This window comes from Callospermophilus lateralis, chromosome 4 (genome assembly GCF_048772815.1).
Source record: "Callospermophilus lateralis isolate mCalLat2 chromosome 4, mCalLat2.hap1, whole genome shotgun sequence".
Taxonomy (NCBI): domain Eukaryota; kingdom Metazoa; phylum Chordata; class Mammalia; order Rodentia; family Sciuridae; genus Callospermophilus; species Callospermophilus lateralis.
This window is the reverse complement of record NC_135308.1, coordinates 97916224-97941435: the sequence shown is the minus strand read 5'-3', so window position 1 is coordinate 97941435 and position 25212 is coordinate 97916224. Positions and strand designations below refer to the sequence as shown.

The window sequence follows — 25212 nt, the reverse complement described above, 5'->3', positions numbered from 1 at the left end:
CAGGATATATATATATATATATTTATTTATTTATTTATATTTTATATATATATATATATATTTAAAAAATATATATATATATAAACAAGCAACTCCTTTCCCCCAAAAAACCCAAGCCTTCATTCTTCTGTCATTAAAATAATGTTTCTTTTTTCTTTTCTTTTTTTTTAAGAACAGGCATCCTCTTAGTGTTGGTACATTTCTAGCTGAATTTAGCTAAGTGTATTTTCCTGCCAAAATACCCTTTTAGGAACAATTACAAGTCGGAGAGATGGTAAATACAGAGGATGGGCAAAGTTATACACGTTATTTAACAGGAATGTGCAGAAATGTTAAAGCAAGCCATTCAGTTTTTAGTTTAAATAAGTTCTTTGAATAAATATATAGATCAAATTCCTATATTTTTTGTAATTATAAATCAAAATGATATACAGAAAAAATGCTAGACTGATTAAAAAGAGAGTACTGATGAAATGAACAAAAGGTAACCAGTTTATTTACTGGAAAAAGTTATGCATTACACAATATTCAGTCGTTAACATAAACCAAGGTATAAGAATCGATATATCGGCTTCTGGTTATTTTCTTAGCATCGGAGTGCCTTTCCCAACCATTGAGTGTGTGATCAATTACACGAAAACAAGCACAGGGTGTAGGAATTCTCCCATGAGACATTCGCTTAAGATTGTCTACAATAAAAAAATAAAAAGGACAAGCAATAATAAATACATAAGGATCTTTTGTTTCGAATTAAGAACAAATGCATGTGTCTGAGAATGTTTCCTTTGAAATTTGAATTTTTAAAAATAATTAGCAAACAGAAGTTCCTTAGATCAGTCATTTAGTCATGTTTCCATATGGTGTTATTAGGTGGAACACTTCACATCATTTAACCCCAAAAGGCATAATAAGAAACTGTAATTAAATGTAGGAGAAAGCTAAATCGCTACAACAATAATCAGACAGTGTACAAATCAGGGTTGGCCACGCATGACACAAATGTAAATACTGGAAAGAAATACAATGTAGGAATCATGTTTGGTTCACTGTATATACGTAATCATGCAAATAAAAACACTGAATAGATTACAAAAATGTCATAAAATATTTCCAAAGAATTGTTGACTCTAACAGTCAAACCATTGAGCTTAAAAATTCTGTGATGACAATGTTAAAACGATGCATTTCCTCTATGACTTGCTATGCAACCATATCTGTGAATCCAACATTCACTCTGTCTTCATTGTCACCAAATAATGATTTTTCAACATAGTGATGATATATCCTTTTACTTTATAGGTCTCTTATCTTCGTTTTAAAGTGATTTTTTTTAAATACCAATGGCATTCTTTTTTTAATATTTATTTTTTAATGGTAGTCGGACACAATATCTTTATTTATTTATTTTTATGTGGTGTTGGGGATTGAACCCAGGGCCTCGCCCATGCTAGGCGAGCGCTCTACTGCTGAGCCACAACCCCAGTCAACCAAAGTGATTTTTTTTAAAAAAAAAAAAGAAAGGCATACACTCACACTAAAAAAAAAAATGTCAACACACAAGTTTACTTCTCAGTGTTTTGTTTAGAGTCATGATTACCAGAGAATAATTCTGAAAGGAAGAAAAGTTAAAATAAAAATAAATTCTCAACACATGTTGTACAGCAATTAAAAGTCAATCTCAGAATTAATCTGGATCCGCAGTTTATCCAGGCTTCAGATTAAATAGGGCAAAATTTAAATAACTCCAGAAGAAAGGGATAAAACTACATTAAAGAGTAGAGCCATGCATTTCAATATGGAAAGGAGACCAGGTACAGGTGGCAATCTCTTTACATTCCTAATGGGGAAATCGCAGGAGAAATAAGACTTCTAGAGTGTTCATATCATGGATATGGGAAGGCTTACATGGTGTGAACTATCTCATGCAAACATCTTACACTGTGTACCTCTATGCACCCTTGCCTTACACTAACAGCAGTTTATTTCTTCTCCTCTTTTTTTTTAAACAGAACACCATTTGTAGAAAATTTTCAGCTGGGGAATGTACCTTAGCACTAAATATCTCTTTCAAGTACACTTTGAGTAATAGGATGAAAGAGATGTCTAGATGAAGTCTTTCAGGTGTTAACAGAGCTAGGCTACAAATGCAATACATCAGGGACTATGGTAGTAATGTTGGCATCAAAATAAAGATGAAATTGGGCTGGGGATATAGCTTAGTTGGTAGAGTGTTTGCCTTGCATGCACGAGGCCCTGGGTTCAATCTCCAGCACCACACACAATAATAATAATAATAATAATAATAATAATAATAATAATAATAATAATTTCAGATACAATCATCTGGGAGCATTATTACAGAGGATGGAAGAAGTCACTTGGGAGTAAGCTTGTTCTCATATGTCAACACAAATTGATTTTAAGGTAAAAAATGATTTTTCAGTAGCAGCACTGATCATGCTATCTATCATGACTCCAGTTTGATGGCTTTCTGGAAATTATGTTCCCTTTATTTGAAAACATATTACTGTAAAGTTTTTGTGATCTTAAATATATAATTATTTTAAATCACTCTGATTTATAAACAACAACAACAACAAACAACCAGATAGTGAACTTTTAAAAATGGAAACTTCACCCCAAGAGTTTCTTTCAAATCTAGGTCTAGCTACAATATCAATGTATTTGTGGCATCCCTGGGTTGAACCAGTACTGTTCCTTCCTGAAAACCTATTAGCGTCTTCTGATTTCTTTCTCAGAGATGCAATTATATCTTTTGTCTGGCTGGAGCATGACAATGAAATGTGACATTCTTATTTCAGTAGAAAATATATTTTATTCCTTCATATTCTTGTTTTGTGATCTCCACTTAAGAACTGGAGAGGATTTTATTTAATTTATTTTTTTTAATCAGAAAATTCCCACATCTTGGCTATTTGTTGGACCACTGTTTCAGGTTTTTTAAAATAGCAAGATTTATCTGTTGTATTTCCATAGGATAAGAAAAGCTTGAAGATCCTTTTAAGTAAAGATAAAATTCAAGAGGTATTTGTTTCCCCTGAGGGATCACATACCTTTTCTTTCTGAAGTATTCCTGAGGACATTTGTTTTTTAGGTTCCAAAAATTGAGGCTTTTTGTAGCAAAACGCCTACATTCTAGATAACTTTAAAGATATTATGAAATATAGCTGGGAGGAAAATTAATACCAACAAAAATTTTTTAAGCCAAATATCTTGGAGAAAGTAAGATTACTATCTTATTTCAAGGGATTAAATACTTTATCAGTAAAGCTTTAATGTATTTAAAAAAAATAAAAGAATCATGGGATTATAGCCTCCTACAATGATAACACATTATTTTAAGATATTTTAAGATATTTTGCCACTTAATGCTCTCTAGATCTCCAACAATATTAACTTTAAAAAACATATCTTTTTTATGATTATCAATTCCAGTGATGAATTTTCCATTGTAAAATCCTTCTTCCTAGAATTAGTATAAATCTTTCACACTGAAGAATTTCTTATTCTAGCCTTAGTGATAGCTATCACTTGCTAAAATTTCTCTTTTCTTGAAGATCACTGTTGTACATGCTGTCCTTCAGCTACATAAAGTATATCCAAGCCTTTTCTTAACTGTTTAAAAATTTTCTGTTTTTGCAAAGTTCCCAAAACTCCCTTTTTTGGAATCCAGAACTGTATACATGAAAGGAATCTGATAAAATGTGAGTTGATGGGAAAGTATCCAAGGTTTTTTATGCCTGAGCACTTAGGCCAAAGGCAATTTATTGCTCCTTTTAATTTTACTGATATTTTTTAATTAAGAAAAAATCTCTAGTAAGAAAGCATTTCTGCATAATAACACTATTCTTTTCAGCATAGTAATTGTGCTTCCTTTTTGAAAAAATTACTTGGGCCAGGAGTTCAAGACCAGCTGAAGAGCAGAGACCCCATCTCATCAAAGCCAAAAACCAAATCGAAATAAAACTTCTACTTGGTTATTCTACTAAACACTCCTGCTAGATTTCTTTCATCTTTGCTCATCGTGTTTACAACACTTAGCCAGTATCTTTAGTGTGTTTTTTCAATTTAGTTTTGCTCCCCAAACATGTCTTCAATTAGTAAGGTTCATCCTTTTGGGTTTTCACTAGTTCTTCACTTTTTCGGTTTCCTTTTGGATCCTGGTATTATCTTTACAAGTATTGATTCTTACCAACACTACACATATTTATTCATTTAAAATGCCTATAAATAAATATAAATATGGCTCAATTTAAACTATACCAAATAATGCCACGTTGTAAATACATGGTATTCTCTCTTACTGCTTAGGAACTACCACTTAATTTTGTGCTGAAAGTGAGAAATTTATTTCCAAGTTTCTAAATCTTCTTGACAAAAGTTCCACTAAAATTAGTATTTTGTAGTTAAGACTTCAAAACAAGCATTTTCCACTCTATTTGGATAAAGAACTGAAATAAAACTAGTTTATGATAGGTTTCATATTTGAAGAAATAAATGTTCTGTATATGACTCACTTTTCCCTGGGACCTAAATCTAGAATAAGGGAATAAAAATGAATGCAGCCCTGGTAACAGGACAGTTGTGTGGTTACACAGAACCAAGATCGACTGCTGAGTTCCCATCTCACCAGACAAAATCCATGAGACAAACAAAAAGACGTTCTGAGGTACTCGTTAAAAAAGGCATGTTTTCTCTCGCACAAAGTCAACTTAGCAGCTATGCCACTTTTCAGGTCCAAACACATGATGCTTGAAAAAGGAAAAGTGTGTGTGGAGGTGGGCAAGCATTCTTGAATCACTCTAATAAAATCCACACTGTCTCACTAATCCTGGTAGCAGGCAGATGAAACAGCAAGGGAACACAGGTAGGATGGAGCATGTTAGGTTACTGTGACTAGGGCTTTCATGAAGATCTGTTTTGTTTGTTTCTGTACTTGAACCTGAATCTCTCTTTTGGTGAAGATTTCGACTATTTACCCCAAGTTGCATAAGAAATGACTGTTGAAAATAGCACTTAGAGAAGGAACACAAAACCTCCTGGTTGCTTTGGTAATAATGACCACTACTTATCAGGCAAATGACTGACAGAGGCTCCTGCAATGTGCTTAATGACTGACAGGTGGGCCTTGGATGGACCCCTCTATGAATGTACCACCCACTTCCACTCGATAAGCTCCTAAACCTCCACTGCTAGTGTCCTGCACCGTTATCTGTCCTTCACGTTAACAGCCGGACTGTGTCCGTTCTGAAGAGAAATTACATGAAAAGGTGAAACCCTTATGGTTGTAAATTAGTTAAGGCTACCTGACAAAGACAAGGAATCAGGGCTAGGAGCAGTTGTGTGGGCAGCACTTGAGAGTTAAGGAGCCCTAGTGTTAGACCTTTCAGCTCAATTAGCTGTTTCCTTGTTTGTCAGATTATGTGCAAAATAAATTTTGCTATGAAAATCCACTGCCTTAAATCAAGTCATAGAAGTTACCTAGCAGAATCTGTAAATGAACTAGGAACATGTCTTATCTCAATATAATATAATGATTGTAGGCACCTGAGTGTTTGTCAAAAGTAGACAATGAGCTAAGGTTTATTATCTATTTGTTTTTTGGCAAGGAAGATTCATTATGAAAAAACCTAACAACAACAAAACATACAATTGTAATCAAAATCTGAACACTTTCTGGTAAATTAACTAGCCAAAGCTACCTTACATCTATGTATGTATATATTTTCTCCTTTGTTCATGATACCTTTTAGCAGGAAAGACCCATAGTAGGACCCTGAATTTAGAAGAAGTTTAAAAAAAAAAAAAGTTCTGGTCATTAAATAAACACATCATTTTTTTTTCCTTTCAGGTTGTTTAAGCCTTCTATAACGTCATCACACACGTACACACGTACAAAGAAGCAGCACCAATACATCTACTCAACTGCAATTTTAAAAAATTGAAGATGCCATCAAAACTTGAATAAGTCAATGAAACAAAATTTAGTCTCTTTCTTAGATTTACTTAATAATGTCCAGTGAAGAAATCTAGTTAAAAAAAAAGCAACCAGCAGTTAATGAGCTACAGATTAGAAAATAAGTGCATAAATAATCAGTGTAGCAGCAAAATACAGTTATTGTTAACATTCTGATGCACCACATTTATCATTTTGTGCAAGAAAAACGACCACAATCTGGCCAATTCCAGATTTCAAACTCAATTAAAACTCATATGTAACTGAGCAAATTATGCTTCTTTGAAAATAAATGCATTAAATTCACCTCTCACAGAAATTATTTTTACAGACATAAATCATGTAGCAAATAAAGTACAAAATAAATATCAATGACCGAAAAATATCAGAATCAACTTCTATAGCTGAATTTGGAGCATGAGGAAAGATGATTTTACAATATACGTATTTTACATCGTCTTAGGTCTCTCTTATGCTATCGAGGTAAGCCAGCCATCTGAGATGCATATTTCATGTTTCTTTTTATTTTTGAAATTTAACTGAACTGTAGCCATTGGATTGGAGAAGTTTATCAGTGACTCAGGGGAACCATAAAAGGTTTGATCACACCGGGGTCTGTGCTTTTTGTCATTCTTCTCAATTTTCTCTCTTCCAAAACGATGAACATTAATCCAATTGTACAGCGAACCACCGGGAAGAACATCCCCGCCGGGGCTTGGGCAGTATCCTGCGAGTGGCTACAGAACCTTCAGCCCAGATGTTCGTCCACAAGAGCTGGAGACTAGGGGTAAGGAGGCTTGGAGAGACAGTGGAGAGGGGCGCAGGGCGAGCTGGAATGTGGCTGCTCCTCAGGGAGAGCTACGTCAGGACTGAAAACGAGAAATAAGTTGGTCAGCAGGAAAGGCACCGAGGGGCCAGGCAGACCATGAGTGTCAGATCAATTGCTTTCACATACATTTTAAAAACATGATCAGAAATTTTGCACAGAAAATAGTTTAAATTCAAAACATGACAAGTCACCTGTGGCTTTCAAAACAAGGCAATAATAATAATAATAATAATAATAATAATAATAATAAAAGAAAGGGGGGAAAAACCATGTTAGGGAAATTGCATGTGAACTCTGGCCCCAAAGTCACTTCTTTTCAACTTCAGTATGCATACAAATTGCCTAGCAATTTTGGTAGATTCTGATTTAGTAGATCTGGGTAGGACCTGAGATTCTGCATTTCTTATAAGTGCCTGCTCCAGTAATTTGGTTGGTTTGTTTTTACAATACAGGGATTGAACCCAGGGGTGCTCTATCACAAAGCTACATTACTGGCCCTATTTATTTATTTGGGACAGGGTCTCACTAAGTTGCCCAGGCTGAACTCAGCCTTGTGATCCTTCTGCCTTAGCCCAAGTTCCTGCCCTGGCTTTATCTACTGATTTAGGTGGAGCTGGAAGTTGGACCACCCCCTTAAGAGTTGAGAGGATTCTATTGTTCTCTGGTGAAATCTGGATTCAATGGGATAATTAATTGACCCGTGGAAGGCCAGTTCACTAGGAGTTCCCCCACCTACTTTAGCCCAGTGATGCAAAAAGAGCTGAAAAGTTTTATGACATTTTCCATTTATTAAGTAAATGATGGAGATAGACCATCACCTCTGAGAGCTTCCAATTTAAACAACTCAGGCTCATCAAGGTCTTGAGTAATCTTGAAGAATGAGGAAGTAAAATAACTGAATTGCCTAGAGTAAAACCTAAAACGTATTTGGGTTCAGATCTTTTAAAATGTGACTAGCAGTGGGGAAAGGGCATTGTGGGGATTTTTCTCTTCTTTATTTTTTGTTGAGGGTTTTTGCTGTGTTGCCCAGACTGGTCTTGTACTCCTGAGCTCAAGCAGTCCTCCTGTCTCAGTATTGCAAGTAGCTGGGATTATAGGCACACACCACAAAATCCAGCTAAGATGGATATTTTTCTAAAACTACTATTTCCCCATATATTATGAAATTCAGTACCATACAATTCACTCCTATCAGAAATGTTTGAGAGAACTATTCATGGTGTGTTATTATTATTATTTATTAATTTAAATGTTTTTTTAAAAACTGGATTAATCCTTTATTTTATTGATTTATTTTTATATAGTGCTGAGGATAGAACCCAGTACCTCACACATGCTAGGCAAGCACTCAACCATTAAGCCACAACCCCAGCCCTAACTTAAATACTTTTTAAAGCTAATATCATTGAAATAATTAAAAATTAGTATTAAATAAATACATTCTAAACTTTGGTACTGAAATTATCATTCAAATATATCTTGAATTTTAATACAAAATCATAATTATACAAAATTTCTAGTCTGCTTGAAGTTACCTTTACTTCCTAAGCTCTTTGCACTTGTACATTTAGTTTAAAAGAAGATTCATGTTCTGGGCTGGTTAGAACCAATGGTAAAAGTTATTATCCTACATATTTTAAAAATGTGTGGTAGGTAAATATAGGAGAACTGGAACGTCACCAAAAGAACTGAGTGTATGGTATTATTTATCAATTAAAAAATATTTTAAAAGGAAGAAAATCATTCATGGCAAGATTGACATTCTCAGAGGGTCAGTCAGATGGTTGGGAAACAGCAGGTTACTGCTAAATCAGACAGATTTTCCCATAGATCTAACGGTTTCTTTTTGTAAATCTGCAAAACTGCATGAGTTAGGACTAATTCCTTTTTAGGGAATTGATATGTTATGCAATGTAAATTATAGCAAGACATGCATAGTCACATTGTGCAAGAAGGATGCATTTTTGAAGACCTGTGTAATTCAATACTCTTTTTGATAAAGGAGGGCAAGTATTTCTGCAAGGCTGGCTGTCCTGTGTGGCAATACATTGAGTGTGGGTTACAGTTCACTTAGCCCTGCACCCTGACATAATATCATTCGTGATGACTTAAGATTATTTTCATTATTTCAGAATTTACATAAAGCAAGAGTTAAAAACAACTTAATAATATTACTATTACAAATTTGCATGAAATCCACTCTTACTGCATATTATGTATAATAGCCTTTAAGGAACACACTATTGGTTTCCAGCCTAAGAAATTATTCTTTAAAAGAAATTTTTATTGGTTCTTTTTAGTTATACATGACAGTAGAATCCATTTCAACATAATTATACAAGCATGGACTATATCTTGTTCTTATTCAGACCCCAGTACCTCTCCTTCCCCTTCTCTCCCCACCTGCCGCTCCCTTCTCTCCATTGGTCTTGAAGATCATGTTGTAAACAGTAAACTTAGAAACTATTACTATGTCATAAAGGTGGGTATTATCTTCTGAAAGCTTTTTTTCTTTTTCCTTTTCCAAGAAAATAACTATTTGAAATAAGTAGAAATAGTCTGAATACCAAACACCTCTATATATTTAAACAGTAAATGTATAAAGTGATGGAAGTAAAAAAATATATAATATTGTTTTTAGTTGTAGATGGGCACAATATTTTTATCTTATTTAAGATAACTTGTGTGAGGCAAATGTTCTACCACTGAACTACAACCCCAGCCCCCCGCAATTTTTTTTCATAATGAAATACAGAGAACATCTAATCAGAAATCACTCAACATTTGTAGCAAATTTTCTCATTCTCTCATTAAACAAACGTCTCTTTTGAAAAAAGAGTCTATGTGGATAATAAAATACTCTTGCTTCTCCTACTGTAAGTAAAGTGAGGGAGGGGTCCTGTCCTCTGCAGAGCAGTGTCTACAGTCAGGGCAGTAGGATGGGCATTGGATCACTGGGCTCAGTTGTGTTCGGGATGCATGACTCTGGACAAGTCATCTGACACATTCTGACCTCAATTTCCTCATTTAAAAATGGGAATGACAGCTGTGCTTACCTTACAAGTGAGGTGTAATGATTAATACTTGTGAAGAACTTAACCCTTGTCTGGAATGCAACAGGAAATCTAATGTTGGCTGTGTGTTACCTTTTCTGTGAGGAAGGAGTGGAAGGGGAGTGAAGGCTTTAACTTCCATCCAGTTAGCAGTGGATGCGGGCAGGAAGGGAGCCAGTCACAATCTCGCAACTCTGTAAACAAGTCAGTCTTTTCCAGTCCATACATGTTTAATCATCTTTCTTTCTTTTTTGTCAGGACCAGGGATTGAACCCAAGGCTCTGCCACTAAACTATATCCCCAGCCCTTTTTATTATTTATTTTGGGGCAGTCTTGCTAAATGGCTGAGGCTGGCCTGGAACTTGTGACCCTCTTGCCTCAGCCTCCCAAGTGCCTGGGATTCCAGGAATACACCACACTTTCAATCATTTCTCTGTGTAAACCACAGTGAGGAATGGAGGAAGCCTGGTCTGGACCATGCCAGATTCATGTGGGCAGAAACTGAAACATTTGTAATTCATTAAATTTTTCCTTTTTTTTTTTTTTTTCAAGAAAACCATCCCAATGGAGGTAGCAAATACCCTACATTCAGTAATCTCAAAAGAAGTGGAACTGGGTCACAGAACCATTTATTCAAACCCATTCTCCAAAAAAAAAAAAAAAAAAAGGTAAAATAAAATTAAAGTTAAAAATATTTCCTCCCAGCCTTTCTGTTTCCTATCTCATTGAAACCCTTAAAACAATAGGCTTCCCTACTCTGTGCCCAAGTGAATTAGAGGCTATGAAAGGGACTGCAGATCTTTTTCTTGAGGGTGAGTTAGGTACAAAGTTAGTATTGATAATAAAGATTGAGTGGACACAACATGCCAAGTCTTGTTAAATTTCCCCAATATCTATTCTTCCTCACTTTATGAAGATACAGAATCTTAGTTGAAGAAGAAACTTCCAAGATTTGGTGTTAGAGATAGGATTCAAGCCCAGGCTACTTAGTCCAGAGCTCACTCATTCATATGATCAATATTTACTGAACATCTGTTGTGTCTAGCAGTGTCCAGAGTGAGAGTGGAGGCTGGACTGTAGAATCCCACTGAGATGGATTGGAACATTTGTACTTATATTCAATTACTTACATAATGCAAATTATTCTAGTGTTGACTGCTTATATTAAACAGCATTAGTATATTAGCAAAGAACCTAACAACAACAACAACAACAACAAAAAGCTCTATTGCTGGAACTTGTGGAATAGCTGAGCAGGAGATATCAATTGAAAGACCCTGGATGGTGACTCTTTAATAATACCCGGATCTCTAACTCTAGGTTCCACTTATACAGCTGGCAGTGCAACTGTCTCAGAGCCCATACCATATTTGGGCTTTGGCTGCTACTGTGTTTGTCTTTGTAGCTGCCCAGCTCCCCCAAGATGTGACCTTGCCAGTGATATCTATTCCTCAGACATGCATGGAGATGTGTTTGGGCCAGCCTCTAAATCAAAAGAAGCCTTCCCCTGGCAGAAGAGCAACAGATACATTAAAACACAACCAATCAATCAGCAGACCATAAAGACACAGCCAGACTACAAAAGCTTGGCCCAACAAGGCCAGGTAGGTAACTGGAGATGAAGTATTCCATGAAGATGAGGCGGTCCTGGCGGATACTGTGATGCTGTGTGCAAGTTCACCCTGGGGGGAGGTCAACTTGTGACTGATATGGAAAGCTTTCATCTGGAATAGGAACTGTCAGCAAACTCTCCAGTTCAGTGTCCAGGGAGTGTGCAAACTTGCCTTTAAATTTCTTCAGTTAATCTCATGTAAAGGGACTCTCACCATAGATACCCTTTTTTGAATGTCGATTATAAGGTTTTTCAACAGCTTTCAAACTCAGTTTTGATGAGAGCACTGAGCAGACAGAAAATAGAAACACTTTTTATAAAGCTGTCCTGGAATAGACATTAGACATATTTCATATCTAGTTTCTATATTCTTCCTGTTGATTTGCCTGAGAAATGCATTTGAAGGACAAAAGATAAGCAGAAGAAAAAGTAGGACAAACATCCTAACAGTTCCAGGTTTTATATTTTGAAAAGCATTGAAACTACTAATTCAAATACTTGAAATACTAATCCAAGTATTTATTTAGGGAGCTGAAGGCAGCCTTCAGTCTCTCAGCTAGTGGCTGGTGACACACATGCAAGCTCTCTTGCATTCTCGTTGGGAGCATATGGACTTCAGGTATGCAAACCGTATTCATGTAGCCCATATATGAAATAATGCATAGCAAAATATAATCATGTATAGATAGTTATGGTATTGGGAAGGGGAGTTGGGGGGACATCTAGGGATCTGACATGCAGCTGGGTGGGAAGATAAAGGATGTGTGAATTTACCTGACAGTTGGGCAGTCTTGCCTCCCGGCTAGTTGTGAGCACTGTGGCGGTACGGAGGCAGCAGGCTGCTGACAATCTACAAGAAACTGATAAATTAGACATGTATACAAAGAGATGACAGAGCAAGGTGTTAGTAACAGTAACTAAAGCAGCTGCCTGAGATTTAGTGAGGAATGTGCATTCACACAGAAACAGCTTGATTAAGCAGGTTTTTTCCTGAATGATGCCAATAGAGAAGACACACTTTTTTTTTTTAAATCAAATACAGTATTAAAAAATTAGTGACAAAATTAGTAGCAAGACTTTTCAAGTACATTAGGACACATGTAGTCATTCATATTTGGTATTTTGCTTCCTCTAAAAAGGAAGGAGCTATTAATAAAAGATCTTCAAGTTCTGAACTTGAACGTGATGGTGGTTATTTGCATAGCACACAAATCTGCTATTCTAAAATGGAATGTATTGAGATAACTGAGCATATTGTCAGGACATGTGGACATATTGTCAATCCTATAGGTACACTGAGAAAGGCATGTAATAAAATCTTTTCCATAATTAATAGAAGGATGTTGGATAAGAAAATCATCCTTAGTTTCCTGAAGATTGATTTTTATATATTGAAAATGAGAATTGTTAGCAGAAATCTTCCTGTTTATTGTATAGCAAATTGTTAGTAACTTGGGCTTATGAAGAAAGCTAAATTGAATTAAGGGGAACTCCATTCTTTGTTTTGTTTTTATCATTTTGAAGCCATATAACATAACTCAAACTAGGTTAACAAAGTGATAGCTAGTAGAGTCCATGTTACAGCCAATCCACTTCAAGGAAGACTATGTGCCTGGTGTTTAAAAAAATCAAAAATCAGTCTGTACTAGAATCACCCAAGAATCTAGTTAGAAATTCATACATTATATTTATGCAAAAATACTTTTGCACATAATTTAAAATTGGAGTTAGACTTAAAAACTGTTCTTGAAAATTTGAAGCACTTTCTCTTGGTAACTGATTCAGTTATGTATTTGTTTTGCAAATTGCTTCCTCTATATTTACATAGATAACATTTAAGCCCAATTAACACAAATTCTGGATTTACTGTCTTGAATGAATGACATGTACATTTAAAAATGTGTACCTAAGTATCACTTTTTCTAAAGCCAATATATTCTCTACATAGCTAAGGAATACCCAAAATCATGATAATTGTTGATGATTTTATGAAAGACTTTGGAAATACACTGAAGCTGTGCCACACGGAGTACAGTATAAGGTAGTCTTGACTTTAGTTCATTTAAGAGAACATTATTACTGAAGGGACCCTATTAAATGGTGGCCTGAGTTGCAGAGTGACATATTAATTATTGCTTATAAAATGATCAAGGAAACCTGATTTTGTTGAGTGGTTAGTGTTCAGATTATTATGTCAGTAAAAACCTTTCAAAAATTACAAATTTATTTTCTCATATTTGAGGAAATATTTTTCTTTCATTTTGTTTACCCATGTTTCACCTTAATTAGCTTCAATGATTCCCTTTTGTAGAAACTCAGAGTCTTAGGAATACATTCCTTTTTTTTTTTTTTTTTTTTTTAATCTTTGCTCCTTTTGTCTTTTCTAATAGCTTTTCTATCTGGCTTGCAATTTAGGCACGTCTTGGACTAATTTAGTCACTTTTTTTTTTTTTTTTTGGTTGGTTGGTTTATATTTTTGAGAGTGTCTTTCTATGTTGCCTAGGCTAGTCTCAAATTCCTGGACTCAAGCAATTATCCTGCCTCATACTCCCAAGTGCTGGGACATAGGATGCACCACCATGCCTGGCTTAGACAGCTACTATACTTGAGGACAAGATTGTGCACTTTTGAAGTTAACCAGGTGTGTGTTGCCCTCCTGTGGTGTATTTGGGTAAATGCAATGGATGTAAAGACACAAACATTTGGAAAATCACTCTGGAATCCCTGTTTAAATATTGGGGGGGAGGTATAAATGAAGTTGTTCTAAAAAAGAGTACTGTCTCTGTGGAATGACAATATTCGAATTGATTGGAGTATTAAAATGTCTAAATCTTTCATATCTTACATATATTAGAAATACTTTTTTTTTGTTGCAATAAGTCATGCATTGTTATTCATTCAAAATATACTTTGTGATAGAGTTTAGAAGGAAGGAAATCAGGACCACAATGCTCTCCTCTAGTGGACTGTTTTAATATGTGGTAGTTATTCTTTACATTTGTAGTAAACATCATTTTTCCTTCTTTAGAAGTAACACCTCTGGCTAATTATTATTTTACATTTATTATTTATGAGGACTTCGCTAAGTGCTAGCTAGCCTTAGAAAGTAAAAGTCAAATTCCACAGATAAGTTGATGACAGATGAAAAAATTTTAAAATTATCTACATTGATGTGACTCAAATAGTCTTCTAAGGACCTCCAGCTGGGCTCATATCCAGCCCAACTGAGCTCAGCTCTGTCTCAACGTGTATTGTGTAAGATGAAGAGGGCAGGCTGGAAGAGGGAGGCAGTCAGTCCCTTCTAGCTGAGATCCTGTGGGCTCCCCACGACCTTCCCTGCTCTGAGGAGGACCTCCTTGGGCAGGAACTAGGCTGAATCTCATTTCCTTTGAGGGCATAAAAGATGACAGCGATGTGGCTTGTGCAGCAGGCACTGCGGATCCCCCTGCAGCCACTGCTGTTGTTTGGCCACCAGGATTGTCTCAACTGTTCAACAGTCAAGTCACTCAGCTCCAAGTATGTGTCAGAAACTGTTAGGCAGTGGGAACAAAAGGCAAACAGAGAAGCTACAGTCGCTGCTTGATGGAGGAAGACAAACATATTCCATGAGCGATCACAGTAAGTGAAATGGTGGTGATGGTGATGGTGATGATGGTAACAGCATCCCGCACTTATTCATGGCTTTGCCATGTGTCAGGCACTGTGCAGGCACTTAATATGCACATTCTCCTTGAACCCTGTTTTATTCATTCAATTTGCAGATGAGAAAAGGGAGACTTAAGCAACTTGGCAAATCCACTAAGAGGTGGGGAAAAGGCTTTGAATGTATGATTATATGATCCAAAGGCTGAGCTGAACCTGTAGCTAGTTCCCACGATGGCAGTAGCAGGGGTATTATAGAGACTAACTTTAGCTTAATTAGATTTAATCTAACCAACTAAACGAAATCAGTTTTTGTTTGGTTTGGTACCAGGGATTGAACCCAGGGGTGCTTTATCACTGAGCCACATCCCCAGCCCCTTTTATATTTTATTTAGAGGCAGGGTCTAACTGAGTTGCTTGGGGTCTCGCTAAATTGCTGGGCCTAGATTTGAACTTACGATCCTCCTTCCTCAGCCTCCAGAGCCTCTGGGATTAGAGGCACATGCCACCATGCCTAGCATTAACTGAACTAAATCTAAGTGGTCAGGGAATGCCTCCTGCAGATGTGACATCGAACTGACACCTAACAGATACTTGACAGCAACCACAGGCTGTTTATGGTCACTTCATTATAAAATTAGTGTTTACTAGAACTGAAATGGAAAACATTGTAAGTTGTCACTCATAGACCTGAGAAAAATCACAGTAAATTTTAAAGAGATTGTGCTTCCAGGATAACTATTTTACAGAGTGAATAAGAAAAGTTAAAGGAAAAAGCATCTAGCGTCTTGATAAGCACAGGAAGAGTATTCTCATGTGACATTCCTCATAAACAAAAGACTCAAGTAGGAAGGAAGGCAGAAAAGAGATATGTCTCTCAGTGAGAGTGCACTTAGCCTGAGGGAAGCCCTGGGATCATCCCCAGGATCCGGAAAAAGGAGAGAGAGATAGAAAACAAGGGAGGGAGGAAAATATTTGCTGAGTCAACTGTTGTAATCTTTCCTACAAACTTTACATTAGTCATCTGTTTTAAGTCTTAGCAAAATCTGGAGTTTTCATTTTCACTATTCCCATAATGAGGGAAATATTTTCTACGTATGTATTTTGTGTCCGTTTTTTTCTTATTTATTTACTGATACTGGAGATTGAACACAGGGGTGCTTTATCACTGGGCTACATCCCCAGTCCTTTTTATTTTATTATGAGACTTTATTTGAGGCCTAGGCTGGCCTCAAACTTGCAATCCTTCTATCTCAACACCTCCTGAGTAGTTAGAATTATAGGCGTGTGTCACTGTGCCCAGCTATTTTCTTCTTCCTTTAACATTTTCACTTTTCTTCATCTCTTCCACCAGAAACAAGCCCAGAGCTTGGCATCACAGTAGGTGGTCTGCAAACTTCCACTGATTAAATTAATCACTAACCACTCTGTGTATCCAGGGTCACATAGCCAGGAAGTAGCATACTGAGAATTTAAATTTAGACTCTTTTTTAGTTTTTATCTTTATTTATTTATTTATTTATTTATTTATTTTTTGGTACTGGGGATTGAACCCAGAAGTGCTTTACCACTGAGTTACATCCCTATCCTTTTTTTTTTTTTTTTTTTTTTTTATGAGACAGGGTCTCACTAAATTGCTGAGGCTGGCCTCTAACTTGTGATCCTTATGCCTCAGCCTCCAGAGTAGCTGTATGCACTGCCATGCATGACAAATTTAGACTTTTTAATGCTACAGACTATTTTTCATTCACCACTCTTCTTGCTTCTCAACTCATTTCAGCTACTTCCAAAAAATATCATGTCACAGAATCAAAGAAATGTAAGAACTTCACCAGTTAAGAAACTGATTTGCAGGCAATCAAATACCTCAAAATGCAAAGCAAGATGTAGTGTACAGGAATGATACCTATTTTTTGAAAAGATGTGGGGAAAAATAACAAATTTCGCTGGCAGACAGAAAAAGTCTTGCCACGTGGCTTTCTCTTAGGCTTCTACTATTTTTAAACATTCCAGTGCAGTTTAGAAAATGACTGGCCATTTGGATGAAGGGAGAGCCTCATGTGGAAGGAGACAGAAACACTAAATTTTGATTCTGCCTTGGCCCACAGGGCAGCAGTGGGCGTTGGTGTGGATAGTATGGACCAGAGCCGTCTGTGGAGACCATTCCCCACCAAGGTGAGTAGTGGGGCCACAGGGTGGCTACCCTGGTCCCCAGATGCTCTGCAGCAGGTGGAGCAGCAGCTCTTTGCAACAAATAGTTCCCGACGGCACGGTTCACCCTGACCCCTTGTTTTCCTGACTTTGGAACTAATGCATCCCCACCTCTGAGGAGGTCTTTTCCATACCACAGCTCCTTCCCCCAGGGCCACAAACTCTGCCGGATGCTGCCCACATTCTGTGAAAACTAGTGTCCTCTGAATTTCCCTCATAGAAGTTCTTCCTCATAAGACACGGTGTCAAATCCTTCTGAAAATGAGGTGTTCAGAAAGGAATTGCGTGTGGTCAGACAGGACTAGCAGAGAGGGGGAATGGCAGTCCTGTCCCATCTGTCATCCCAATTCTATGAAAACAGCAGAACCCTTGTGGCATTTTTGGGAATTCACATCCCACTGCTGCTGCATAAGGAGGTTTCTTTGTTTATAAATGGTGCTGTCAAGTCAGGCTTCGTCCATCCTATACATAGAGTGTGTGAAATTTCAGTGTATTGATACTCTTAATTTTTTGTGTTTCCCTAATACTTTTTACCTTTTCCCCCTCAATAACTTTTGGAACCTATCCCATCTTCCAGCATATTTGCTTCTTCTCCCATTTTGTTTTTGTCTCAGATCACAAAATGTGCTGATCATAATTTTGATTTTTTTAAGCTAAATTCCCAACTGCTTTTTTTTTTTTTTAAATATTTTTTTAGTTGTAGATGGACACAATACCTTTATATGTTTATTTTTATGTGGTGCCAGGGACTGAACCCACCCAGTTCCTCATGCATGCTAGGCAAGTGTTCTACCACTGAGCCACAACGCCGGCTCTGATTTTGACATTATTATCTAAGATCAGCAACTAATAATAGGACTTGGCTAATAAAGATCATATTTTATAAACATCCATGATTTGGACCCTGTGTATCTGTCATTCAACCAGTTGTGAATCAAAAATTATCTTACCACCAAGAAATTATTTCTCTATTAGTCTCAAGAATATTTAAAAATACCTAATTGGCTATGTGCCAAGGTTCAGATATATTGTTTTACTTTCCCAGGTTTTATGAGAGAGGATGAGGGTGGTCTAGCAGAAATCATTTCCGTCCTTCCTTCCCTCTGCGCTGGGGACTGAACCCAAGGACTTGTATATGGTAGGCAAGGATTCTACCACTAGGCTGCACCCCTCATCCCCAAAAGTTATTCTTGATGGACTCTTGTTGGCGTTTAGCAATCCCCATTATAAACTGAGCATATAAAACCCATCAATTTCTAGAAACTTGTCTAGGATCAAGTTTGTTAGTATACAATTTAGAGAAACTTTTTACTTTTCTACTGTATAAAAACTCTATTTCCAGATCTTCTGTCCACTTAGGTATTGATCCTCTTACTTCCATGCTCTTGTTCTCCCTGGGCACCTCTTCCTCTCTCTTTCATATGTCCATGACTTTTTTGGGGGAGGGGGTTCCAGGATTGAACTCAGGGCACTCGACTACTGAGCCACATCCCCAGCCCTACTTTGTATTTTATTTAGAGACAGGGTCTCACTGAGTTGCTCAGAGTCTTACTGTTGCTGAGGCTGGCTCTGAACTTCAATCCTCCTGTCTCAGCCTTCTGAGCCGCTGGGATTACAGGCGTGCAACCCCCCCACCCCCTACTACCCCATCTGTAACTTTTTAATCTTTCCTTCAATAAGAAAAATGAAAAGGAAAGGGATGTGGGCCTTCCTCTTGTTTTGAAAATGACAACTCATACTTATTCTCAAAAATAGGCAGGGGAAATGCAAGTTCATGGTACAAAGTGCACACATGCCTCTTGGTGAGATGCTCAGTGGTCTTTGTTAACTTGGTGTACTGTTTCAAGACTGTTTTTAAAAGTTTACTGAATCTTGGGGGCTAGGGTTGTGGCTCAGTGGCAGAGTGCTTGCCTTGCACACGTGAGGCACTGGGTTCGATCCTCAGCACCATATAAAAAGTAAATAAGTAAAACAAAGGTATTATGTCCATGTTCAACTAAAAAAAATTTAAAAAAAGTTTACTAAATCTCCTTGAACAATTGCTGTCACAGAATATGACATCGCTGCTATTTTCAAATAGATACCACTTTGGACCAAAATTCTTACATACTTGGAGTAAACAGTCAATATTCATTAAAGACCTTCCACAGATGACTAATTAACAGTAAGCAGAAAAGCAAGATTAATTATGAAAGATACTAGATAGGAAATTGACAGAGTTGTGGACTGTCTTAAGATCAACACAGCATGGTTAATGATCAAAGCATTGGGGCATTTTCTTTCACGTCCTTATGGGAGGGAAAAGGATCTCCAACTTCTTTCTGCAAGTCTGGGCATGCAGACTTGCATAATGGCAGAAAAAGGAAGAACGGGCAGAAGGAGAGTAGAAGGAAGAAGGAAGGATGAGAAATAATGGTAACATAATATCTATAAAGTCATATATATATATATATGTGTGTATACATATGTGCACACATATGTGTATACACACCTACATATGAACATACACAAGGCCAAGTACTTTGCATGCAGATTTTTTAATCCTTACAAAAACTCAAAAAGATAGATGAGGCCACTAGTGGGGTGATTTAAGTTAAAATGACACTGGTAGAGTTGGCCCTAATTCAATCCGACTCCTGTCCTTGTGTAAAGAGGAGATTACAGAGACACAGGGGTGCACATGCACAGAGGAAGACCACGTGAGGCTTCAGCAAGGTGGCGGCCGTCTGCAAGCCAAGGAGAGAGGCCTCCAGAGAAACCAGACCTGCTGGCACCTTGAACTTGGACTTCAAACCTCCAGAATTGGGAAAAATAAACTTATTTGTTTAAGTTGCTCTATCTGTGGTATTTTGTAATGGCATCTGGAGCAAACAGAGCCTTTGGTACTTGCTCCAAAGTGGAAACAGGGATTACTTCTGCTGACTCTGCCAAGAGTGCTCTGCAGTACAAATAAACCCAAACAGCAACAGTTCTCTCAAATTCTTCTAGTCTCTAAGCTCCCCAAGGATTGAAATAAACTCAAAGCAAAATGATATATACACAAGCCCAGCAGTACAAATTATGAATGAAAATATGCACTTGAATTTCAGCAGATTTTCTTCTTAGCAAAAAGCATGCTAGAGAGAAAAAAAGAGAAAATGTCCAAATCAGTGGTATTAGGAGAACTAAACCAATGATGGAATATGAAACTTGAGCATTATGTTTGAGAATTTGTAATTACATTTGTAGAAAATATAAATTTCTATATACTATACACTGAGGTGGAGATAGAAAACCTGTGTAATTACGAACAAGTCTCCCAAACTCAGGAATTCTGAAAGTTTGTGGATTGAAGCACAGAGCACTCTCCATAATTGGTAACTGACAATCTTACAGATACACTCAGGTCTTAAGTGAGGATTTTACACAAAGATCAGTTATGGATAATAGGCTAACTACAGTCATCCCCCCTCTACTTGCCAATGATGCTTTTGCAATGACTGCTTGTGACCTTTATTGTCTATCTTTATTCTGTATTCTCAAATCTCCATTTTGGCATGGGACCTACAGTTTGTAGGTACTTTTGGACCACTGCTCTGCCAACCATAGCTGAGTGACACTAAAGAAGGGACTTAAACATGTTAAGCTTCAGTTTTTAAGCCTCACTTGTTTGATAAGTGAGAACATGAGATATCAGTCTTGCAGGGTTCTTAAGAAGACCGGGGAGAGGATGTTTGTGAAAACATGCAGTCTACTGATGAGACAAGAGACAAGGGAATGGGGGGAATCGTGACCCAGAGGTTTTCAGCTTTAAGAAACAAAGCTATTGACAGCAATCAATCAAGGCCCAAACAGGCCCTATGATGAACTAACTCATTTCCATAGCCATTTGTGCTATCATTAGATAGCCATCTGAAGTGTTCCTGGTTTCTCGGATTATTCAGAGCCAACCAGTGTCAGCCTGATCTCATCTCCTTCAGCACTTCTTGCCCAACTTTCTGACCACTGGTTTCCTGAAAAGTATGTCTGCTCCCCCAGCAGCAGGCAGGACCCTGTGTAATAATTCTTTGTTTCTCCATAGTGGTTTGTTTAGAGAATTTCCATGTGGCTCAAAATACCTGCTTATATAGATGTCACGTGTCTTAAAGGATCCTTGGATTTGTTCATTGTTAGGACGTTATCAATGTTTGAGAGATCCACTTGAAGGGAGAGTTTGCAATTCAGACATTTCTGATATCATAACATCTTTCAAACACTGTCTGATAAAGGGGTCTTTTTTTTCCCCTCCCGTGTTGGGACAGAAGTCAGGGGGGCTCTATCATCATGAAGCTATAGTCCCAGCCCTTTTTATTTTATTTTGAGAGAGGGTGTCACTAAAGTGCCCAGGCTAGCCTTGCATTTGCTATCCTCCTGCCCTAGCCTCCCGAATAGCTGGGATCAGGGGGGTATGCCACAGTGCCCGGCAAGTTTTTAAAGTTAGTGTAGTGATAATATTTTTTCTTTTCTGATAATTGGAGCCATTATAGCGTAAGACTTTGATGCATAAATATTGAAGATAATATTTAAACTCATTATTTATGAAGTGTTAAGTAACATTAATACTGAATTATTCCTCACTAAATCTACAAGATGATTAATAATGGGTTAATGAATTAACAGAAAAGTTAATGAAAAGAAGCATCAAGTAAATTCTCCCTGTGGTAACAACTTGAACATTATATAATCCTATGGACTCCTAAACACATGAATTGAAAAGACAGGTATATAAAGAATTTAGGAAAAAAATAGAACAACTTGAGATAGATATGTGATAAAGAAAAATAAGAAGAACACGAGAAACACACAAATACTAATATTTATATAGTACTTAGGAAAAGTTGAAATCTTTAAAAATATCTAATGATGAGTTTAAAGATACATTGATACTAATAAAAATGTATAGGTATGAACAACCTTTGACATTTTTTAATCAAACACATAGAGTTGGCCATCTCATCCCTTTTTGACAAACACATCACATGTTCTGTTAACACATTAGTTTCTCTGAAAGAATCCACAGGTAAGACAACAGCATCATTTCCAACTTCTCAGGGATGTAATCTGCTAATTGATAACACCACACACTTCTCTTTACATCAGTGTTTAACAGCAAATTCCATGCTACGTTTATACCCATGATAGTCAGAAACTATTGTTATTCAGTAATAACCCTCAGAGAACAAAAAGAACTGTTGAAACACATACTTTTTAAAAAAATATAGAGATCATGCAAAAAAATAAAACCTGGTAACAAATCTTAAAAAAGCATCTGGCTCTGCCTCCCGTAAGTGACAACTGCATCTAGTTTATCACACCTTGGTGACAGGCATTAAAATTGTCTTCCACGATGTAGAATCAGAACATGACTTGCTAAGAAGAGAGGGAGCGTTTTTTTTTTAGATTTTTGTAGTGATTATTGATTAGACAAAAACTTTCACCCAACTTTCCATTTCCTATATTAATGAATATCATATGGCTAGCCGATAAAGCAAATCAGGATTCATAGGAAAGTCTAATTTTATTTCAAATCTTGCAGAAGAGAAATATAAAAGTGCCCTGCAGTCTAGTCACCTTTGTGCTTCTGAACAGCTTACAATTAAACCATGAGAATGTGTGTCACCAACAGCCTACAGCAGGAGAGGCGAGGAGGAGGAAACGGCTGGGAGGGATTGAGTACAGTGGCACTAAGAGGGAAAAGTACACTCTTCTTACACCAATTAAACAGCTTTTAAAACACAGCCTTTTGTTTGGAAATAACCTTCTCAAGAGCAATGCCAGCCGGCACAGAGTTAACTCAAGGTGGTGTGGTGGTCTGTTCTTGGTAGGTCAATAATAGCATGTATCAAATGAAGACCAGCTTCTCCTCTGAAATGGCAGAATGAATTCATCATCAAAGACACGAACGAGAAGGACATTAAGCAAGCCACAACCAAGAACCCACTGAACAGATCACTTGTGAAATTAGACCCCAGACTGGAAAAATATATGAGACACCACTCAATGAAATGTGTTTGATTTTTCTGATTTAATATTTTCTTCACTTTTAAACAATCATTGCAAAAAAAATCATACTAGAATATGTTCTGAGAGGCTCAAGGTATCCTCTTCTGTAAATCCATGGATCTGAAAATTATAGACTTTCATCAATGTCAGTTGTTTCTTGGCTTTTTTCCCCCTCCCCTTTTAAGAAAAGAAATGCTTATCAATGTAATCCACATTTTGGGGGGGAAACAATTCAGAAACCCAAAATGAAACTAAGTGTTTCAGAATGCCCTATGTTCTCATAAATAAATTAAACCATAAGTACAACTTAAAGGAAGAGCAATGTGTTTAAAGAGTAGATATTTTTAAAATCCAAGTTTACAGAAGGTGCTTATACATTTTTTCAAAGAAAAAAAAATAAGTATTTACAATTACAAGCTTCCTAATGTGAAAGTATTTGATTGATAGAAATTTAATGGAACAAAAGCTTCAGGAATAAATCTATGAAGGAAAACAAGGTTCACCTACATGTTTATAGCCAACTTACCTCTTTTTGCTTTTGATGTCAAGTAGTGCATAAAAAGAGAAAAAAATTTATGTTTAACTGATTCTAATTCATTACATAATGGCTCATTCCATAAATACCTACTCAGAGTAAAATACTATTCTGGTTTTTAAAGGATCCTATGTACAGAGGTGAAGTAAAGACTGCTTAAATAGCCAGAAGCAGGGATTTCAGATGAACCCGGCAGCATCGTCACTGAGATATCTGAACCCAGGACCTGGGTACCATTTGATCATAAGCAAACAGTATATTTCTACTCTAAATTTCTGATTTTGGTTCTCATGGTCCACACAGATAAGAGAAGGATTTTCTATTTGTAGTATATTCTTCAGTGCAGTGAAAAATTGGGAGATAAGGCTTCATTTAAAGTAAAAAATGGGTAGATGATCAGCATCAGAACTGCAAAACAGTTCTCAGTATGAGAAAATGTGTCCCCTCCAAATAAAAATTTTTTAAAAATTATTTTATTTTTTGGTTTTGTTTTGTTTTTTATATCCACCAAAAATTAGTTAAAATGACAGTCCTGCTCTAGGTCATTATTGGGCAAAACAGATGTACATATCCTTATGTAAATCTTTACCTACAAATTTTTGAAATTATAGAAGTTTCTTTTAAGAGTAACCATCACATCTAGTACATCTTCTGAGACCTTTAGTTGACTAATGCAATTATATGAGAAGCCAGCTTTAGAAGCAATCCCTCACACTTGAAGTGACATAAATAATCTAAATGCTGAAAAAGAATAAGAAAATCCCTAGGGCCCAGGCATGACTAAATCCAAGGCAAACAAGGCTTTTACACGTACACTTCACAAATACTTTTAAATTTGTGATATTTAGAGTCTATTGATGATTTTATTTTTGGCTGAGAGTTGACAATTAAAGGACAACGTCCTATTTATGACTTTACACTTTTTAAAGGGTACAAAGAAATAAAGTCAACCACTTAGAGTTTGCTTTTCCTTTTCTTTCTCATTCCTTTCAGGCAGAAGATACTCTGGGGAAAGGACCAAGAAACCCACACAAGATCAAGAGATGGGTGCATGAAGAGGGATACACAGCTGTGCTGAAGGAATCCCAGAGGGTGGAAGGAATGCTTCACGTAATTTAATGAATACAGTGCCCTGTGAATCTTTTCTGATCGATTAGCTGCACAAGTCTAATTACTAGGTCACTTTGAGTAATAGTCTAGGTGTAAATGCTGTGGAACTACATTTTCTCTTCCTTCCTTCCTTTTCTTTCATACTGGGGATTAAACCAAGAGTACCACTGAGCTAAATCTCCTAGCCCTTTTTAAATTTATTTTGAGACAGTCTCACTAAGC

General features: G+C 36.7%; 1 protein-coding gene across 5 annotated transcripts in view; it reads right to left on the bottom strand.

Moving 5' to 3' along the window:
• Positions 1–6758: 6758 nt before the first annotated feature.
• The window catches only part of Bicd1 (BICD cargo adaptor 1), a 229526-nt gene continuing 211072 nt past the window's right edge, over positions 6759–25212 (bottom strand). For 2 of the 5 annotated variants that reach the window (XM_076852754.1, XM_076852757.1), the window contains exons 9-10: positions 12246–12321; positions 6759–6846 (exon numbers count right to left, since the gene is read on the bottom strand). In XM_076852754.1, the coding sequence (XP_076708869.1) occupies positions 6759–6846; positions 12246–12321 (164 nt within the window). Of the gene's footprint in view, positions 6847–12245; positions 12332–23871; positions 23881–25212 lie in introns of all 5 variants that reach the window. The other 3 variants (XM_076852756.1, XM_076852759.1, XM_076852758.1) reach the window with 3 other exon arrangements.